General features: G+C 38.5%; 3 protein-coding genes and 1 long non-coding RNA gene across 4 annotated transcripts in view; 3 read left to right on the plus strand and 1 right to left on the minus strand.

Moving 5' to 3' along the window:
- Positions 1-3,663: 3,663 nt before the first annotated feature.
- Positions 3,664-5,631, minus strand: LOC123313986. The gene has a single exon (XM_044899097.1). The coding sequence runs from the start codon at positions 5,629-5,631 to the stop codon at positions 3,664-3,666; it is 1,968 nt and encodes a 655-aa protein (XP_044755032.1).
- Positions 5,632-6,103: 472 nt separating this feature from the next.
- LOC123314411 lies at positions 6,104-6,376 on the plus strand. The gene is made up of 2 exons (XR_006537815.1): positions 6,104-6,217; positions 6,297-6,376. It is a non-coding gene; the product is annotated as an uncharacterized LOC123314411 (long non-coding RNA).
- An 89-nt stretch (positions 6,377-6,465) lies between these two features.
- LOC123313987 lies at positions 6,466-10,348 on the plus strand. Its single transcript, XM_044899099.1, has 2 exons — positions 6,466-8,138; positions 10,246-10,348. The coding sequence occupies exons 1-2, from the start codon at positions 6,466-6,468 to the stop codon at positions 10,346-10,348; spliced, it is 1,776 nt and encodes a 591-aa protein (XP_044755034.1).
- A 4,304-nt stretch (positions 10,349-14,652) lies between these two features.
- Positions 14,653-17,880, plus strand: part of LOC123313988 — a 3,528-nt gene continuing 300 nt past the window's right edge. The window contains exon 1 of the mRNA XM_044899100.1: positions 14,653-17,880. This exon is cut by the window's right edge and continues 300 nt beyond it. Coding sequence (XP_044755035.1) covers positions 14,653-17,880 — 3,228 coding nt within the window.

Consider the following 17,880-nt stretch of genomic DNA (forward strand, 5'->3'; position numbering starts at 1 on the left):
CTGAGGAAACATGACATCTTTTGCCTCCCTAGGAGAAATACTGTTTCTGCTCAAAACTCTCCTTTGTATCGTATGCAAAAGGAAACTTGCATGTTTGCTGAGATATGTGACATATTTTTCGACGGTTCGACGGCGGTCAAGCGGAAAATGTTGAGAAAATATTTCGAGGAACTTTGAAATTTTTTTTTTTTGACACCTAATATTTTGTTTTATTGGGATATCATTTCTCGGAATTTTTTTTATTACTAGGTTAAGCCTCATATGTTTTGCTGATTTTTGATTGTACCGAATGCAATTCAATTCACAAATTGTTCACTTTTCTATAATATTTTGTGAATACCTTTTTGGGTGTGGAAATCACCTGTGTGTATTCCTGAGTTGATAAATAAATAAATGAATAAATAAATATATAGGACAGACATCCCAATGGTTGAAGAGTAGATTGGCATTACATAAATCTGACATCACTAAACACCACGAAAGATGCGCACTGGCAACCCATGCATACAACCTGGATCATAAAATAAATTTTGAAGATGTAAATGTGTTACAAATAGAAAGAAATTATCAGAAGAGATTGGTGTTAGAAATGGTCGAAATTAATAAACAGACAAATGTTATGAACAAAAAAACAGACACTAATAAGTTAAGTAGCATATATAGGTATTTGTTAGAAAAATCTAAAGAAATTTTACGACGGTCCAGTCAGTGAATGAGAACACAAAGAAAAATTAATTGTATGTCAATGTCAAAAAGTAATATTTAATTAGCGTCAAATATGTCACAGTTGTAATAAACAAAAAATTTTTGTAAATTGTTTGAACATTGTAGTCGAATGAAATGTGATGTCCCAAAAACTTTATTTTAAATTTATTGACAAGAAATGTTTATAGCCTTGCGGAACTTCTTTAAATAACCTCAAATTCAGTAAGTCATCAAAGGTTAATATTAAACTGAAAATGTAAATTATTGTATTTCCAGAAGCCCTGAAGAAGAATTAAATTAAATTCGAAAGCTTGGCATAGAATGAAGAGTTTTTCTTAAATTTTCCCTACAAAAGTAGTCGTTATACCCTTATATATATATATATATATATATATATATATATATATATATATATATATATATATATATATATATATATATATATATATATAGTTGAAGTTATAGGATACTAGTCGTTTGGAAAATTATTGATTTAAATTAAGGGTGTTTCGACTATTATTCAGGGCAAAATTCCAATGAGAGTCAAATTGTATTAAAGCTCTATATATTTCGTCAACTGTCGTTGACTTCTTCAGGAGCAACTGGAAAATACAAAGATCTCATAACAAAAGTTCAAATTCTCTTAGGCTAAAACTTACAATACCATGACAATAAATATGGTAGCTTCAGAAAAAACAAGACCATGTAGAGGGTAATCAAAAAAGTACGTCAATTTCAGTTTAATTATTCAGGAAAAAAATGGTTTTACAAATGACAGATTTCAGAAAAATTCTATAAATTGGCATGGACAAGCAAATGTGCCATGATGTTCACAGAAAGGCAAAAAAAATTGAGAAAATCTTTTCTTATTTTATACAATTTGGATTAAAAATGTCTATACAATAGGTAAAATTTTTCTTGTGCTATATTTTATATATTTTAGGTGCAATTTTCTTGGGTTTAGAGCACAATAAAACTTCAGATATTCAGATAAATTACGAAATATATTTTGTAATTTTATTGTAAATAAATTGATAATTTGTAGATTACAGATAAAACAATGTAAATCTCCCAGCCAAACCTATTTCATAATCTTGAAAAAGGCTTATATACGCCGAAACATATGTCGATTACAAGTGATAAAATCTGAATACCTGAAGTTTTATTGTGCTCTAAACCCAAGAAAATTGCACCTAAAATATATAAAATATAGCACAAGAAAAATTTTACCTATTGTATTTATAGACTCCTGGGTGAAAAATGGAGGTAGACAACATCAACATGAGATTTATCCAAGACAACTATCCTGAGGACATTGCACGGACATATTTCGTAATTTTATTGTAAATAAATTGATAATTTGTATTATAGATTACAGATAAAACAATGTAAATGTCCCAGCCAAACCTATTTCATAATCTTGAAAAAGGCTTATATACGCCGAAACATATGTCGATTACAAGTGATAAAATCTGAATACCTGAAGTTTTATTGTGCTCTAAACCCAAGAAAATTGCACCTAAAATATATAAAATATAGCACAAGAAAAATTTTACCTATTGTATATATATATGTATATATTTTTATTTTTTTTTTTTAACCACCGTTCATTTTACGGGTGAAATGCTCTACACTTCGGGCGCTCTGCCAAGATGTGTATAGCCGCTACGGACCTTGGAGAAATTTCCTTACTATTCTTGTCGTGTTCAGTATTATTTGCTTTTGTGAGCTGGATATCACATTCCGGTCCAGACAGAGCCTTTTGGTGTTTTCGGGTAGATGTTTCTCCACCAGGCCGTTAACTGAGATTATCATCGGGAGCACATTTACTGATTTCAGCGAAAGCCAGATCGGCGTACTTTGTTATTTTTTCCGTGTACGCCCTTGCCAGGTTGTCATCTGCTGGGACAGTGAAGTCCAGCAGCAAGCAAGTTTTCCGTTCCCAATCAAAGATGGCAATGTCTGGCCTATTGTGTGCCGCTCCTCTGTCCGTCACGAGAGTTGCGTCCCAATAAATTTTATGGCACTGATTTTCCAAAATGGTTTTCGGCATGTATAAATGTTGCTCTACCTCATCCTTGAGCAACCCAAGTTTTAAAGCGATCTGCTGATGGTAAATACGTCCCATCGCATCATGCCTGCCAAGATATTCCACGGGGGCAAGTATCGGACACGAGGAGGTGATGTGCTGTATGGACTCCGCAGCCTCAGCGCACTTCCTACATCGATCAGATGGGACCTCCTGCTTGGCAATATGCTTCATATACATCCTTGTGGGCACCACCTGGTCCTGTATCGCCAAGAGTCTTCCTTCCGTTTCCGGGAAAAGGTAGCCTGCACGAAGGTAAGTAAGAGATTCTACCTTTTCTACTTCTCTGCTTTTCAGGTGAGATGGATATCGGCCGTGCAAAGCCTTGGCGCTCCACTCCGCGATAAGGTCTTCCGCAGAGGGTTGAGGGACCTGATATTCTGAGTCGGAGAGCTTCAGTGGAGACAATCTCTGGTCCGCTTCTCGGATCGCCCTAAACATTGGTGAGTTTCTTTTAAGGAAGTGCTGCCTGAGGTCACTGATATTTTTCCCATGGACTGCCTCTAAGCTTAACAACCCTCTTCCCCCTTGATGTCGTGGGAGGTAAAGCCTGATAGTGGAGGAGTGGGGATGGTGCACTCCATATTTAGTCAGGATTGATCTTACATCCCTGTCTAGTGCGCGGAGCTTGGTCGTCGACCAATTGAGTACGCCGAATGAATAAGCCATGATTGGGATCGCCCATATATTGATGGCCATGAACAGAGCCTTGGAATTCAGCCTGCCTCTAAGTAGCAGAACAATCCTTGCCAGAAGCTTCTCCTTAAAAGACTCTTTCATCTCTGGAGTTTTTATTTCCAATGCCTGCTTGATCCCCAGGTATTTGTATGGGACTTCTTTATCCAGTGCGGGTATTGTGATGTTATTCATCAAGGATACTCCCTCCGTAGTATCCTCGATTTTTCCCCTCCGGACATCGAGCACGGCACATTTTTCAACCCCATCTCCATCCCAATTGACTCGCTGAAAGCTGAAACTATCTCTAACATTCTTCTCAGTTGTTCGGAGTTCGCTCCATAGAGTTTCAAGTCGTCCATATATAAGCGGTGAGAGATGGTGACTTGCCTGTTCTTATTTATGACATATCCATAGTTGGTGTTGTTGAGGATTATGCTGAGAGGATTGAGAGCTAAACAGAACCAAATGGGGCTCAATGTGTCTCCCTGAAATATACCCCTGTTTATCTTTATTTGTTCTGCCTCCACCAGTACATCTCCCGATCGCACGAAAAGGGAGGTCCTCCAGTTCTTCATCAGGTGCCCCAGCAATTCGATCACCTTTCCGGCTGTCCCATGCATCTCCAGAAATTTCAACAGCCACGTGTGCGGGACAGAGTCAAAAGCCTTTTTGTAGTCTACCCAGGCAACGGAAATATTTCTGAGCTTTTTTCGCGCTTGTTTGGTGACAATATGATCTATGACTAAAAGCTCTTTACACCCCTTCGTCTTCTCTCGGCAGCCACCTTGTTCTTTGGTCATTAAGTTGTGCTCTCTGATGTGTCTACTGATATATTTCGTGAGCACTCCAGTAAGGATCTTATAAACCGATGAAAGACAAGTTATTGGGCGATAGTTCTTGGGATCTTTTTTATCGCCATCTTTTGGGATCAGGTAAGTGACCCCCTGCGTGAGAAAGCCTGGTAATAGGGTAGGGTTGTTAATGGCATTTTGTAGGAGCAGTGCTAGTTTTTCGTGCACATTGTTGAAATACTTCCACCAATAGTTGTGGAGTTTGTCAGGCCCCGGGGATGCCCAGTTGTTGGAGCCCCTGAGTATTTCAGGTATATCCGACTGCCGCAGGTTTATTTCGTCCATAGGTTGTATGGGTATTTCCTGCTGTGCTTCCTCTATCCAATACGCGTTGTCATCATGGGTGCTTTCCCTAGACCACACCTCAGTCCAGAAACTGTGCGCTTTATCGGGTTCTAGATGACCAATTTCCCCTTTATCTCCTGCTTCCAGAGTACGAAAAAACTGTTTCTGGTCCTTATAAAATAGGTTGTTGTTCTTGTAGCGTTTAGTCCTCTCATTATATCGTCTAATACGGTTCCCTAATGCCTTGATTTTTTGTTTCAGGTGATCGGAAACGACTGTTATCCTTTCTTTGAAGTGCGGGTCCTTGCATTTAATACGGGATTCCGAGGCTATCTTCTTAACGGCTTTGATAACCTTAACATTTGGAGTTGCAGAATGGAGGTAAGTATGGACTACACCAATCTTCTTTCTAATAGCTGTGATCTTTTGCTCCAGGCGCAGCTTCCAAGGAGGTACTGTGGGTGATCTTGGAGTATTTTGCTGGTGGTCAGTCCGTTGCCCAAGTGCTTCAGAGACCGTTACGGCGCCCGCGTAGACTATGTCCACCAGCTCCTCAAGCGTCTCAACGTTCGCTAGGTGCTCCGGTAGGATTGAGTTCACCTTCATCACCATATCGCGAGTCGTCCTAGAGAACCTCAGTCGCGGAATCCTTGGTCTTCTCTCCGCAGCCACTCCCGAAAACCTCATCAGGTTACCAGTGAAGGATCTTTGTAGTGTGTCTTCTTCCGGCGTCTTTAGGAAAAGACCGCTCCTTCTAATGCCGATGGATGACTTCCTTCTAGACTCCTCTGGTGGGCCTGTGACCTCTTGAGTCGTAATGGTCGGATAGCAGGCTGTCTTAATGCACTCCAGCGCAGCTCGGGATAGTTTTTGGTTGTCAAGTATCCATCGAACCCTATTGGAGAGCAGTTGAGCATATGCCGGGCGGTATGGGCAGATTTCGTTCCATATCTCCAATAATAGGTTCCTGTAAGTGGTGTTACGGGTCTCAACAAGGTCCAATGCAATAAAATGAGCACGCATAACCATGCAATTCTCTTCCTTTGACCAGCGCGTTCGCCTATCCCGCTGTGGCCTCGCCGTAGCGGGGTGGACCGTTTGCCCACCCAAACTATCGGGGCTTTCTCCATGTGGAGATGCAGGATTTGGCCTTGCGGTGCCATCTCGGAGGGGTGCGCTGCTTGCTCCACACGTACCTCCAACAGGCCGAACATCTGGACGGTTCCGAAAGGAGCCGGCCTGAGACTCCTCACCGCCCTGCGTTCTACTTCTCGTTACAGGAGCTGATACAATTCCCTACCAAGGGTAGGGAATATATATCCCTACCAAGGGTAGGGTATATATATATATATAGCCTAGTAGCCTAATAGCCCAGTAGAAGAAAGAAGAAGAACAGAACTTTCTGGACACCCCTGACTTTTTGACATTTGTCGTCTGTCGTTCACTTTTAGACATGATTTTCCGTTTTCCCAAAGAATGTTGAGTGTGTACTTCGAGTTTAAATTTGTATATTGTTTAATGATTACTTTCGAACAAATTGTACTTAGTAGAGAAAAGAGAACATACAAACAGGATTTTACAATACATGAATGAACTTTCTCAAAATTCAGTGAGTAAAATCAGAGTCAAAAATAATTGTGACCACGTTATATTATATAGAAGTCTATTTGAGAGTATATTTCTTGTAGGAACCCTGAGGAAGGTGCAAATTAGATACCGAAAGCTTGGCGAATGAATAAAGAGAATTAAATAAACAACTTTCATATTGGTCGAGATCCCTTATTCCCCCCCTCACTAAATTTAAAAACGACCATAAATTACTACTTCTAAGAATAGAAAATGGGATTTTTTCAAAGGATGACATCTTTGTATGGAGAAAGAGTAACACTACTACTCAAGAAATGGACGACCAACAACACAAGGTTAGCAGCGTTTCGAAACAGAAGAATATTCCTACTAGAGTGCAAAAGACAAGATCTGACACCACCACATATTGGAAATGGAATGAAGAACATAAACAATCTTTTTGAGTTGAATTCGGGTGTTAGATTGAACAGAAAGGTAGCTGAGTTCAATGAGAAACTCACGGGCAAGATCATAAGATTGGAGATCGAACATACACAATCCACAATAAAAAGATTGGAGAGAATTCAGGATGAAAACTTGAGAGAACTGAACTCAATGTTACCACAAACCACAGTGTCTGAGTTTCTTCGGAGGCAGAATATAACCTATACTAGGGAGTTTCACAGGATTGGACGTAAGAACAGAGAAAAGATTAGCAGATTGATAGAGAGAAGAAAGACCAAATACAAGACACAAGAGAAATGGTTCAAAAATCTTACAACAGAACTTTTACCAGAGGAAGTTAAAACTACACTATCATTGGGAAATAAATTTGGCATCTCAACAAATATAAGAGAAACATCTTTAAGAAGGTTAGTGGCAGATATTGAAAATATATTAGATATGATACCTAACGATGAAAGAGACTTACTTAGAGCTAAGACAACCAGTATCGTGACTAATCATTTTCATAAGTATAAAGACCAAACACGTATTATTGATTTCATGTTCAACAAAACAAAGAACTTCCTAAGAATTCATGATCACTTGTTGGTATTAAATAGTGACAAGGGCTCAGTTACGGTTGTTATGACAAAAGATGAGTACTTACAAAAAATGCAAACCCTTTTAAATACAGATAGTTTCAAGGAAATATCAAGAGATCCCACAACAACCATACAGACCAAGACAAACAAGATTATAACAGATCTAAAGAACATAGATGCTATAGATGATGTTCAAGCAAAATTATTGAGGAAATACAATTCAATAGCCCCACGCATATATGGAAACCCAAAACTACATAAAATAGATGTACCATTAAGACCAATTGTATCAGATGTACAGGGACCAACGATTAATTTAGCAAGATTTATTGCCAAAATTCTAACAGACGCTTATGATACAAACAATGAGTTCTATGTAAAGGACACATTTGAAATAGCACAAATGTTGAATAATTTTAAATTACCACCAAATTACATACTTGTCTCTCTAGATGTAGTGAATCTTTTTGGAAATATAACTGAAGATTTAGTCTATGAGGCTGTGAAAGAGAGATGGGACAACATAGAACAACATTGCAGCATCCAAAAAGAAAAATTTATGGACATAATAGAATTCCTGTTAAAAAATGGGTATTTTGTGTTTGAGGGTAGATATTTTATACAAACGTTGGGTTGCAGCATGGGATCAAAACTAAGTCCAATACTGTCCCTTTATGTTATGGATTATTTGATAAGAAAATGCATACCAAAGCTAATTTTCAAACCACCATTCCTTAAAAAATTCGTAGATGATGTGATAACAGCTATACCCAATACAGAAAAAGAAAATGTCCCCACAATATTCAACGGTTTCAATGAACACATACAATTCACCATGGAAGAAGAAGATGAAAAACAGTCCATACCATTTTTAGATATGAGAGTGTACAGGTGTGATGACATTATAAAGTTGGACTGGTATACAAAGTCGATCTCATCTGACAGATGTATCCACTATCTATCTGATCATACTACCCAGATCAAAATAAATTTCATAAAAGAAAAAATAAGGAGAATTAAAAAAATTTGCCACCCAGACTTCGTGTCGAAAAGCATAAAAAAGTTACAGAACATACTACTAGAAAATTCTTACCCACCACACATGATAAAAAAACTATTGTTTTCCAGTGAAAATCAAATAACGGAAAACAGAACAGAGAATTCGAAAAGTGAACAAGAAGATCACGAAAGAGAAACCATTAGATACTGCTCAATACCAAACATTAGGACACTAACGACAAAAATAAAAAAATGCTTCAACAACAGATATAACATCAGAGTAATCACAAAAAACCAAAAAACAGTAGCCAACCTCTACTCCAGACTTAAATACCCTATACCAAAAAACTTGAGAACAAATGTGATATACCAGATTAAATGCATAGACTGCGACAATACATATGTAGGACAAACATCCCAATTGATAAAAAATAGAATTACACTACACAGAAGTGATATTAGACTAAACAACCGGAGATGTGCGTTGTCGATACATGCAAATGAGAAAGATCACAAGATAAATCTAGAAGATGTGGAAATTTTAGATAGCGAGAGAAATTATAAAAAGAGAACAGTGCTTGAAATGATACATATAAGAGACCAACCCAATCCAATCAATAAGAAAACTGATACTTCAAATCTTAGTAATATCTATACATATCTTTTGTCTCTGAAGAAGGAACCATTGTACAATAGCCCAGTAGAAGAAAGAAGAAGAACAGAACTTTCTGGACACCCCTGACTTTTTGACATTTGTCGTCTGTCGTTCACTTTTAGACATGATTTTCCGTTTTCCCAAAGAATGTTGAGTGTGTACTTTGAGTTTAAATTTGTATATTGTTTAATGATTACTTTCGAACAAATTGTACTTAGTAGAGAAAAGAGAACATACAAACTGGATTTTACAATACATGAATGAACTTTATCAAAATTCAGTGAGTAAAATCAGAGTCAAAAATAATTGTGACCACGTTATATTATATAGAAGTCTATTTGAGAGTATATTTCTTGTAGGAACCCTGAGGAAGGTGCAAATTAGATACCGAAAGCTTGGCGAATGAATAAAGAGAATTAAATAAACAACTTTCATATTGGTCGAGATCCCTTATTCCCCCCCTCACTAAATTTAAAAACGACCATAAATTACTACTTCTATATATATATATATATATATATATATATATATATATATATTTTTTTTTTTCATCACCATAGTGGGTACGTATCATCTGCCGGGCATGACATGCCAAGACACATGACGATGCTAGAGTCCTTGCAAGACCTTCCTCACTGTTCGTATTGTCCCCAACACAACCTGCTTTTGTGCGCTCGAGATCACTGATCTATCCAAACACAGCTTATCGGTGTTTTCTATCAAATGAGCCTCCACCAATCCATTCACCGATATTATGAGCGGAAGAACCGAGACATGTTCCAGTCCGTATATCTCCTTCATCTGCAACGCCAGACTTCCATATTTCGTCACCTTTTCCGTATATGTATATATATATATATATATATATATATATATATATATATATATATATATATATATATATATATATATATATATATATATATATATATATATATATATATATCCTGCGGTAAATAGGTCCTCTTCTAATAGCCCGATTTCATGGTATTGGTCCTCCGGCTGCGATAAGTCCTCCGTATACGGAGGACCCAACACATCGCGTGTTAAATGGTTCATCATAGCATAGGCAACCACCTGGCAAAATTTCAGCGGGACGACTTAGAGCTGATTTTTGTCGATTTTGAATACTTTAGTTGCGGCAGTTGTCGCGTTGGACCAGGAGGGCGCTTTCTCGCGTATATTGAGTTGTATATTTTTGAGCGTTCTACATAGGATCGGTCCTCCTCGATTATACAAAATTTTTCGAGTCACCGTACTTTGGTCTTCCGTGTTTTCGGCAACACTGTATTCATTCGTGAATCGTACATTACGCTTTGTGTAGATGTTGGATTATTTCATGAGTTTCTGTTTTCAATATCTTGTTCGCAGGTGTAAGGGTATAAGTTACGGTGAACTTACAGGGGGGCCATTTGAAAACGAAACAGAATGCGGCGAATTGGCCACATTCCTTGAAGCGGAGATTTTTGTTTGAAGGGGGACACTTTTTGTTTTATAATTATTTATTAGTAAAATAGCCTTCCCTTGAACGTGGCAGCTGCAACCCTCAAATTTTGAATAGGGAAGATAGGTTGTGTGATACCTCATATTATGAAAGCTTATGAAGTCAGATTTCTATTTTTGTACTTTTTTCGAAAATCGGATTGAATTTGACTAATTAATGGATGTTCATAATATTACAGAATATTTTCTTAAAATTGTGAAAAAACTATAGGTTCTAAGACATTTAAGAAGTGAAACAGCCATCTCCTTAGCGGGGCGGTTATCCCTCTCGAATTTTCAATAGGGAAAAATTGGCCATGTGATACATCATTTGTAAGCACATCACTTAAGCTTTCTAATATGAAAAATTATCTAATAAAATTCAATAATTAATGGTTTTTCCTCGAATCACCTAAGAATATTTCCTGATTCGTGATCTTGCATAAATTTTTCTCAAAGATGTCATATTCTTTTATTTCGAACTTCTGTATTCGGTACTTGTTTCTTCGACATTTATAGGCGAAGAGTTTTCATTTCCTGCTACAAATATCGGCACTTGATTTAACTCGTGTTCGGAATAGAACTGTTGATAATTCCTTTTTTGTTATATCTAATAAAGATTATTCTTGTGTCCTCCAGCCGTTAATTGCAATCAAATAACAATGAAACCACGATTTTCATTTTACTTAATTTCTTTCGTCGATTAGTTCAATTATTTATAATGCGTTCAGTCGAAATCATGGTTTACACGATTACAGAGAGGTTGGAAATTTTTTCACTTCTTTCGAAAATAACCTATGTGCTAAGCTAAGAGAACGGCTGAACTATTCAATCAGCTTCATTTGGATGGAAATGTAAATCGAAAGTAAATTCGAGTTCATGGCAAAGTTCCGATAAACTGGTTCAGTGTGTAGTAAAGAGCGAAATGTAAAAATGAATGAAGGGGTGAATGTGACAGTTCTTGGTCCGGTAGCTCTCAATCCAAGATCGAGTACTAGGCAACTTGCAACAGAATCTGGTTCTCAACGTAGCATTTTGAACATTTCGAAGCGCCATACTTTCCACCCGTACAAATTCCATCTTGTACATACCCTGCAGATGATTTTGACCACCGTGCCATCTGGAATTCTGTTCATTTATTCATTTATTGCTGTATCCCGTTACCAAGAATATATTTACAAAAGACTTCAAAAAAAAACTGTCGGTGCGATCAAACCAACAATTCCTTAGGGCTACTTGCGACTGTGTGCCCTCCTGTGACTGAAAAAACTCACCCGTGACCCACAGATCCTTCCACACTGCGGGCATGGATAGCAACTGACCAGATCTGGCCGCCGCTGTATTCCTCATTATAACTGTGGACCAGAGACCTCCACTGTGATCTGTCTAACGCTAGTTGTTCCAAGTTATGATTGGCATTAACTGATTTTAAGGATTGATGCAGTATATCCTTAAACCGCTTATATTGGCCTCCTGTTTTCCGAGCTCTCTCTGTGAATACGCCACACAGAGCTTTTTTGTGGAGTCTTGTGTCTTGCATCCTCAGAATGTGGCGACTCCATCTGAGTCGTGCCTCGTTACTTGAGTCTCAATAGTTATACAACTTGCGCGCTGCAAGACTTCTGCATTTGAAACTTTATGGAACCATGTGCATAATGCATATGCATAATGTCTCAGATGACGTTGTTTTGTTTGTTCTAGCTATTTAGTATGTCGCCTGTTGAGCCTCCAGATTTCGCTTCCCTAAAGAACAGTCTTCAGATTGAGGTCGTGATTTTGAAACACTCTGTGTTCAGGTTAGCCCTAGAGTGTTAATGAAGCTTCCCAAGTATTTGAACTGCTCGACCTGTCGATGTTATACCGCTCGTTATCGGTCGCCAGAGCCTCGTTTGTAAAAACTGCGAGTAGGTAAGGTTGGCATTTGAGTAGAGAGGCTTTAAAACGAATCCTTTCCTCTCATTTTAAATACTGTTAGATGTAAAATCGGCAAGAGTTTTGTAATGGCTCACAATTGAATATGATTTAGTGTTGAGGGTGTTGGTACATGAGTCACAAACCACTCGCAAGTTCAGGTAGGTAGGTAGGTAGACACCTGTCAGCGACGCGCATTGCTGTATAAACAATTACAATATCCGCATTTTGAGCGTATGCTGGCTGCTTCTGTTCTATTCATCTGAATCTTCAATTCTCAAATAATATATGATAATTAAACAGTAAAATCATTTTCAGCCATTACAAAACTCTTCCACTGACATCGTTATGACGACAACTTCGGCGACAACTTATGAGGGATGCTGACCCGCCGTATTACACAAAAATGCGGTCTGACCACTTTCTCCATCTTCTTTGCACTATATACTAGTTTTCTGAAAATTTTCAATTATTATAAAACATTTTCAGAACATGTTGTATTTTTTCATACCCACATCGAAGCGCTTTGCCGCCAGGTGTTTCACTATCTGACCTTGCGAGTGGGTGCTGACTCATGTACACTTCCAAAACTAATTAATATTTAATTTTGGGCCATTACAAAACTCTGGACCATTTTTGTTGCCAGCTCTCGGACCATGTGAAGGGATGAGTGAGCGAATGGCCAATGATCTAAATTTCGTTTTTAATATTTATTTTAAAGATGAATGTACTTTTTTCCTCAACGGGTGGGCTAATGAAAATCCCAAATTAACTTTGTAAATTTATACACATCACCAAGAAAAACTGAATGTTACGGCTGGAATCTTTGGTGATCGCATAAGTGGCCCTTTTTTCTTACCAGGAAATCTGAATGGAGATACGTTCAAAACCACATTGATTCAATATGTTGACTGACATTATCGAGAAAAATGAGCAGTAGTCAGAAGATGAGTTGGTATTTCAGCAGAATGGGGATACTCAACAATAGATTTCCAAATCGTTGGATTGGAAGAATAGGATCTTCAGAATGACCCTCACGATCGTCTGGCCTTTCACCACTCGATTTTTTTGTTGTTTGTTGCGGGTTCATATAAAAAATAGAATTCATTCTACTCAGCCCGAATTCTCAGAAGAATTACGTCATCGTATTGTCAACGAATGTCAACAAATGACCCCAGCGATGTTACAAAATGTTCTTCAACGGTTCGAACATTTTTTGTGAAACTAATAGTTTTCAATAATTAGTTATAGTTTTCAATAAATTAATTTTCTAACTTGAGATTCTCTCTCTTAAAAAGTACTTATGGCAACGTTCTTTTGGAAAACTAATTCACATAGTATCAGTTTCAAACTGAAGTTGAACTTTCTGTTGATTTTCCTGACGTAATGACTTTCTGACTTTTCCGCAAGCAAATATTTGATGATTCAAGTAACTCAAAAAACTTAATAATAAACAGAATCGCAAAATATGACATCTTTGATAAAAGATTCATGCAAGAGCACGAATCAGGAAATATTCTTAGGGGATATGATGAAAAACCATTAATTATTAAAATTCAATTCAATTGTACAAAAAGCTGCAAATTATGAAAAGTTTAAAGAATAAGCTTTCAAATGATGTATCATATGGCCAATCCTCTGTATTAAAAAGTCGAGAGTCGTACCCCCCTTTCATTCGAAATATTCTTGTTACCACAACACGTGATGATTCACTACAGACAAAACTACTGGTGAAACGAATCCAATAATAAAAACCGTCAATTTTATGATCATTAATTCCGGCAACACTGTCGGAGGACTATTCCACTGTGAAATAAAAAAAAAATTATACATCGGAAGAACTATCCACCACATTTTGGATATTCTATATACAGCGGAAGACTGAAGGATCGTAAAATGGATAAAAATATATACACATGGAGGAGCCAAAGTGAACATTTTCGTGGGTGGACCCAAACATAGTAAAATGCGAAGAAAATTTTTTTTTCTTGACCAGTATTTGGGCGGATTCACATTCGAACCTTGCCAAATAACCAATATACGCAGAGAAATCTGATATATATTCATGGGTTCTGGTAGAGGACCTATTGCTGGATCATATGGTGAGGACCTATAGATGCCGGGATGTAAATATATATATATATATATATATATATATATATATATATATATATATATATATATATATATATATATATATATATATATATATATATATATATATATATAGACAATGATTAAGGGGTGTGGGAAATGATGATATATATATATATATGCAGGGGAGACTTGTGCTCTCGGGGAGTGACGACCCCGCATACCCGAGGTCACCAATGTGGTGGGTTAGCAACCCTCACATTGTGAAAATGAATCGCTTTCGATGAAGAAATGGAAGCCTCGGAAACCGCCTCCGGAGTGGGGACTGCTCCTGGAGGAAGACCGGCACAGTCTCTAGTGGAGAACAGTGAAGCAAGTGGCGCTACTCTACGAAATGGAACCACAAGGCCTCGCAGATCAAACAGGATAGGAGGGGGGAACAGCTTGGATCGGTCGACCACACAAGACAATCCCGCTATAACCCAAAAACCCAAAAGGCAGCATTGGACGAGAGAAATGAACGTCAGTCTGATCAATGCTTATTTTGAAGCCACTGAGGGTGAAACAAAAACAAAAAAGTACGCCGAAAAACTGGCAGGAATTTGGGCGGAGTCACACCCAGGAAAACCATTCACGGGAAAACACCTCATAGCCCAGGTGAAAAATATAAAGACCAGAAAACTTCTAGCGCTGGACGAGATCGAAGCAATTAAGGCAAACATAGCGAGAAATTCAATGGGCGGAACGGTCGAGAACATAAGAAGGAGCATACAACGGAGAAGCACAACAGCACAACCACCGACCGAAGAAGATGAGAGGGAACACCAACTAATAGAACCTGAATTCGATGAGGTCGCAAGAGGAATGAGGACGCTCTACCAGCAAGTCACCATGAAATGGGAAGGAATTGAAATAGATAGAAGACCCAAAATCCCAAGAATTGACCAAAACCAGAATACCCGAGAAACTGTTCAAGCCGTTAACAACGCCTTAGGGCCAGAATTCAAAAACGCGAGGAACCTCGAAGAGCTCTGCCACACAGTCTACTGCGCTGCGACAGTAACCAGCATCATCCTAAAAATCGAAGACAAAAAGACAACACAAGTTAAACGTCACCAACAAAGACCACCATGGGAAGAAAGAATACAGAAGAAGATAATCAATCTTAGGAAGGAAATAGGAGTATTACATGCATACCTAAACAACACAAGCCCTAGCACGAGAGTCGAAAATAAGATAAAAGAATATACTCGGAAACTCAAACTCAAAAAGAAAGAACCACAATACAAGGAGAGAATAAAGACGTACACAGAAGGCCTTAAACAAAGGATCGCAGCATTAGGAAACAGATTGAGGAGATACAATAAGAGGACTCAAAGATACCGAGACAACAACCTGTTCGCAAACAATCAGAGGCAGTTCTTCAGGAAACTGGACGAAGACAAGAACGTACAAACAACGAAAACCCCGTCCCCAACCGACATGCACAAGTACTGGTCGAAGATTTGGTCAAATAAAGGAACACATAACACAGAGGCAACATGGATTGAGCAAGAAAAAAAGAAACACGCCAATCTTCAAGAAATGTCCACGATGAACATAGAAGAGGAAGACGTCAAGAACACAATTAAGAGAATGAAAAACTGGACTACTCCCGGCATAGACGGCATACATAACTTTTGGTGGAAATCGTTCTCACACACGCATCAAACACTAGCACGACTGATACAAGAGGCCATAGAAAATCCCAACAAGATACCGAAGTACTTTACACACGGCACGACTCTCATGCTCCCAAAAAAAGGTGACCTGACACAGCCTGAAAATTACAGACCCATAACATGTTTACCGTCAGCGTACAAAATAATAACCTCTACCATAGGACACAAGATTCGAACCCACCTAAAAACAAACAACATTATGGCATGGGAACAGGCAGGATGCAGAGAGAACGGGCGAGGAAGTAAGGAACTTCTGATGATTGACAGCATCTTAACGAGACAGGCAAAGAGGAAACTGAAGAACTTATCAATGGCCTGGATCGACTATCGGAAGGCATACGACTCGGTGCCCCACTCGTGGCTATTGGAAGTCCTGGAAATATACAAGGTGGACAAGAAAATAATCAATTTAATAGAAAACCTACGGTCAATGTGGCGCACAACACTTACAGTCAACACCGAGAGGACCAAATACAACACGGAGGAAATAAAGATCGAAAAGGGCATATTTCAGGGAGATGGACTAAGCCCGCTGCTATTTTGCCTCGCTCTGAATCCTCTAAGCAACATGCTGAACAGATCTGAATACGGCTACAAAATAGAAGAACAGAAGAAAATAACACACTTATTTTATATGGACGACCTCAAACTGTACGCTAGAGGAAAAAAACAACTAGAAGGAGAGCTTGAACTCGTACGGAGGTTCAGCACAGACATAGGGATGAGATTCAGTCTGGAGAAGTGTGCAACGGTGGAGGTAAAAAGGGGAAAATTGGTGGAAGGCGAGAACATCAGACTGGCAGATGGACGAGAGATGGCGAACATGAAGGCGGAGGATAGGTACAAATATCTTGGCATACAGCAAACGTACGAAATTAAACAACAAGAAAATAAGAAAGCGGCAGAAACAGAACTCATAAGAAGAACAAGAAAGATAGTCAACTCACAATTGTCCGCCAAAAACAAAATAAACGCCATCAACATCTGGGCTATACCCACATTTACGTACACGGCTGGAATACTAAATTGGTCGAAAACAGATTTGGAGAACTTGGACAGACGAATAAGAACAACACTCACACAACAAGGCATGCTACACCCAAACTCTGCGATAGAGCGGCTCTACTTACCTCGAAAAGAAGGAGGACGCGGACTCAGCAGCCTGGAACATACCTGCCTGAAAGAGGAAAAAAAATTAACACAATACTTCGAAAAAAACAACTTACCTCTCCATCAATGGATAGCAGCACAGCGCCGAATTGCCTCAACATCCAGAAATATACAAGAAGAAGACCCTGCGGAAAAATTAAGGAACAAATGGAAATCCAAAGCGCTGCATGGCAGATTTTTCAATAGCCTTCAACAACCTGAAGTAGACATGACAACCTCCAACACCTACCTCAAGCAAGGCTATCTTTTTCCTCAAACGGAAGGAACACTCCAGGCCATCCAAGACCAGGTTGTTCCAACAAGAACTTACCTGAAACACATCCTTCAACAACAGGTAGAAACAACAAAGTGCAGGTTGTGTAACAGCGCTGAGGAAACAGTCCAACACCTCACATCAGGCTGCACAACAATAGCGAACACCAAATATCTCACCCGACATGACAACATGGGGAAAGTTGTGCATCAACTAATATGCCTACAAAAAGAATTAATCCCGCATTTTACACCACACCACGTATACGCACCGCAAACATTGAAAGAAAACGAGCAATTTAAAATATACTGGGACTTAACAATAATAACCGACAGAAGGGTCGTACACAATAGACCCGATATGGTAATATTCGAT

This window comes from Coccinella septempunctata, chromosome 5 (genome assembly GCF_907165205.1).
Source record: "Coccinella septempunctata chromosome 5, icCocSept1.1, whole genome shotgun sequence".
Taxonomy (NCBI): domain Eukaryota; kingdom Metazoa; phylum Arthropoda; class Insecta; order Coleoptera; family Coccinellidae; genus Coccinella; species Coccinella septempunctata.

Bases quoted from the DNA above. Each gene is read 5' to 3' on its own strand.
- LOC123313986 (XM_044899097.1), bottom strand. From the start codon at position 5,631: ATGCGTGCTCATTTTATTGCATTGGACCTTGTTGAGACCCGTAACACC.
- LOC123313987 (XM_044899099.1), top strand. From the start codon at position 6,466: ATGACATCTTTGTATGGAGAAAGAGTAACACTACTACTCAAGAAATGG. The intron at 8,139-10,245 runs GTATACAAAGTC...TCTTGTTCGCAG, and splicing joins GACATTATAAAGTTGGACTG to GTGTAAGGGTATAAGTTACG.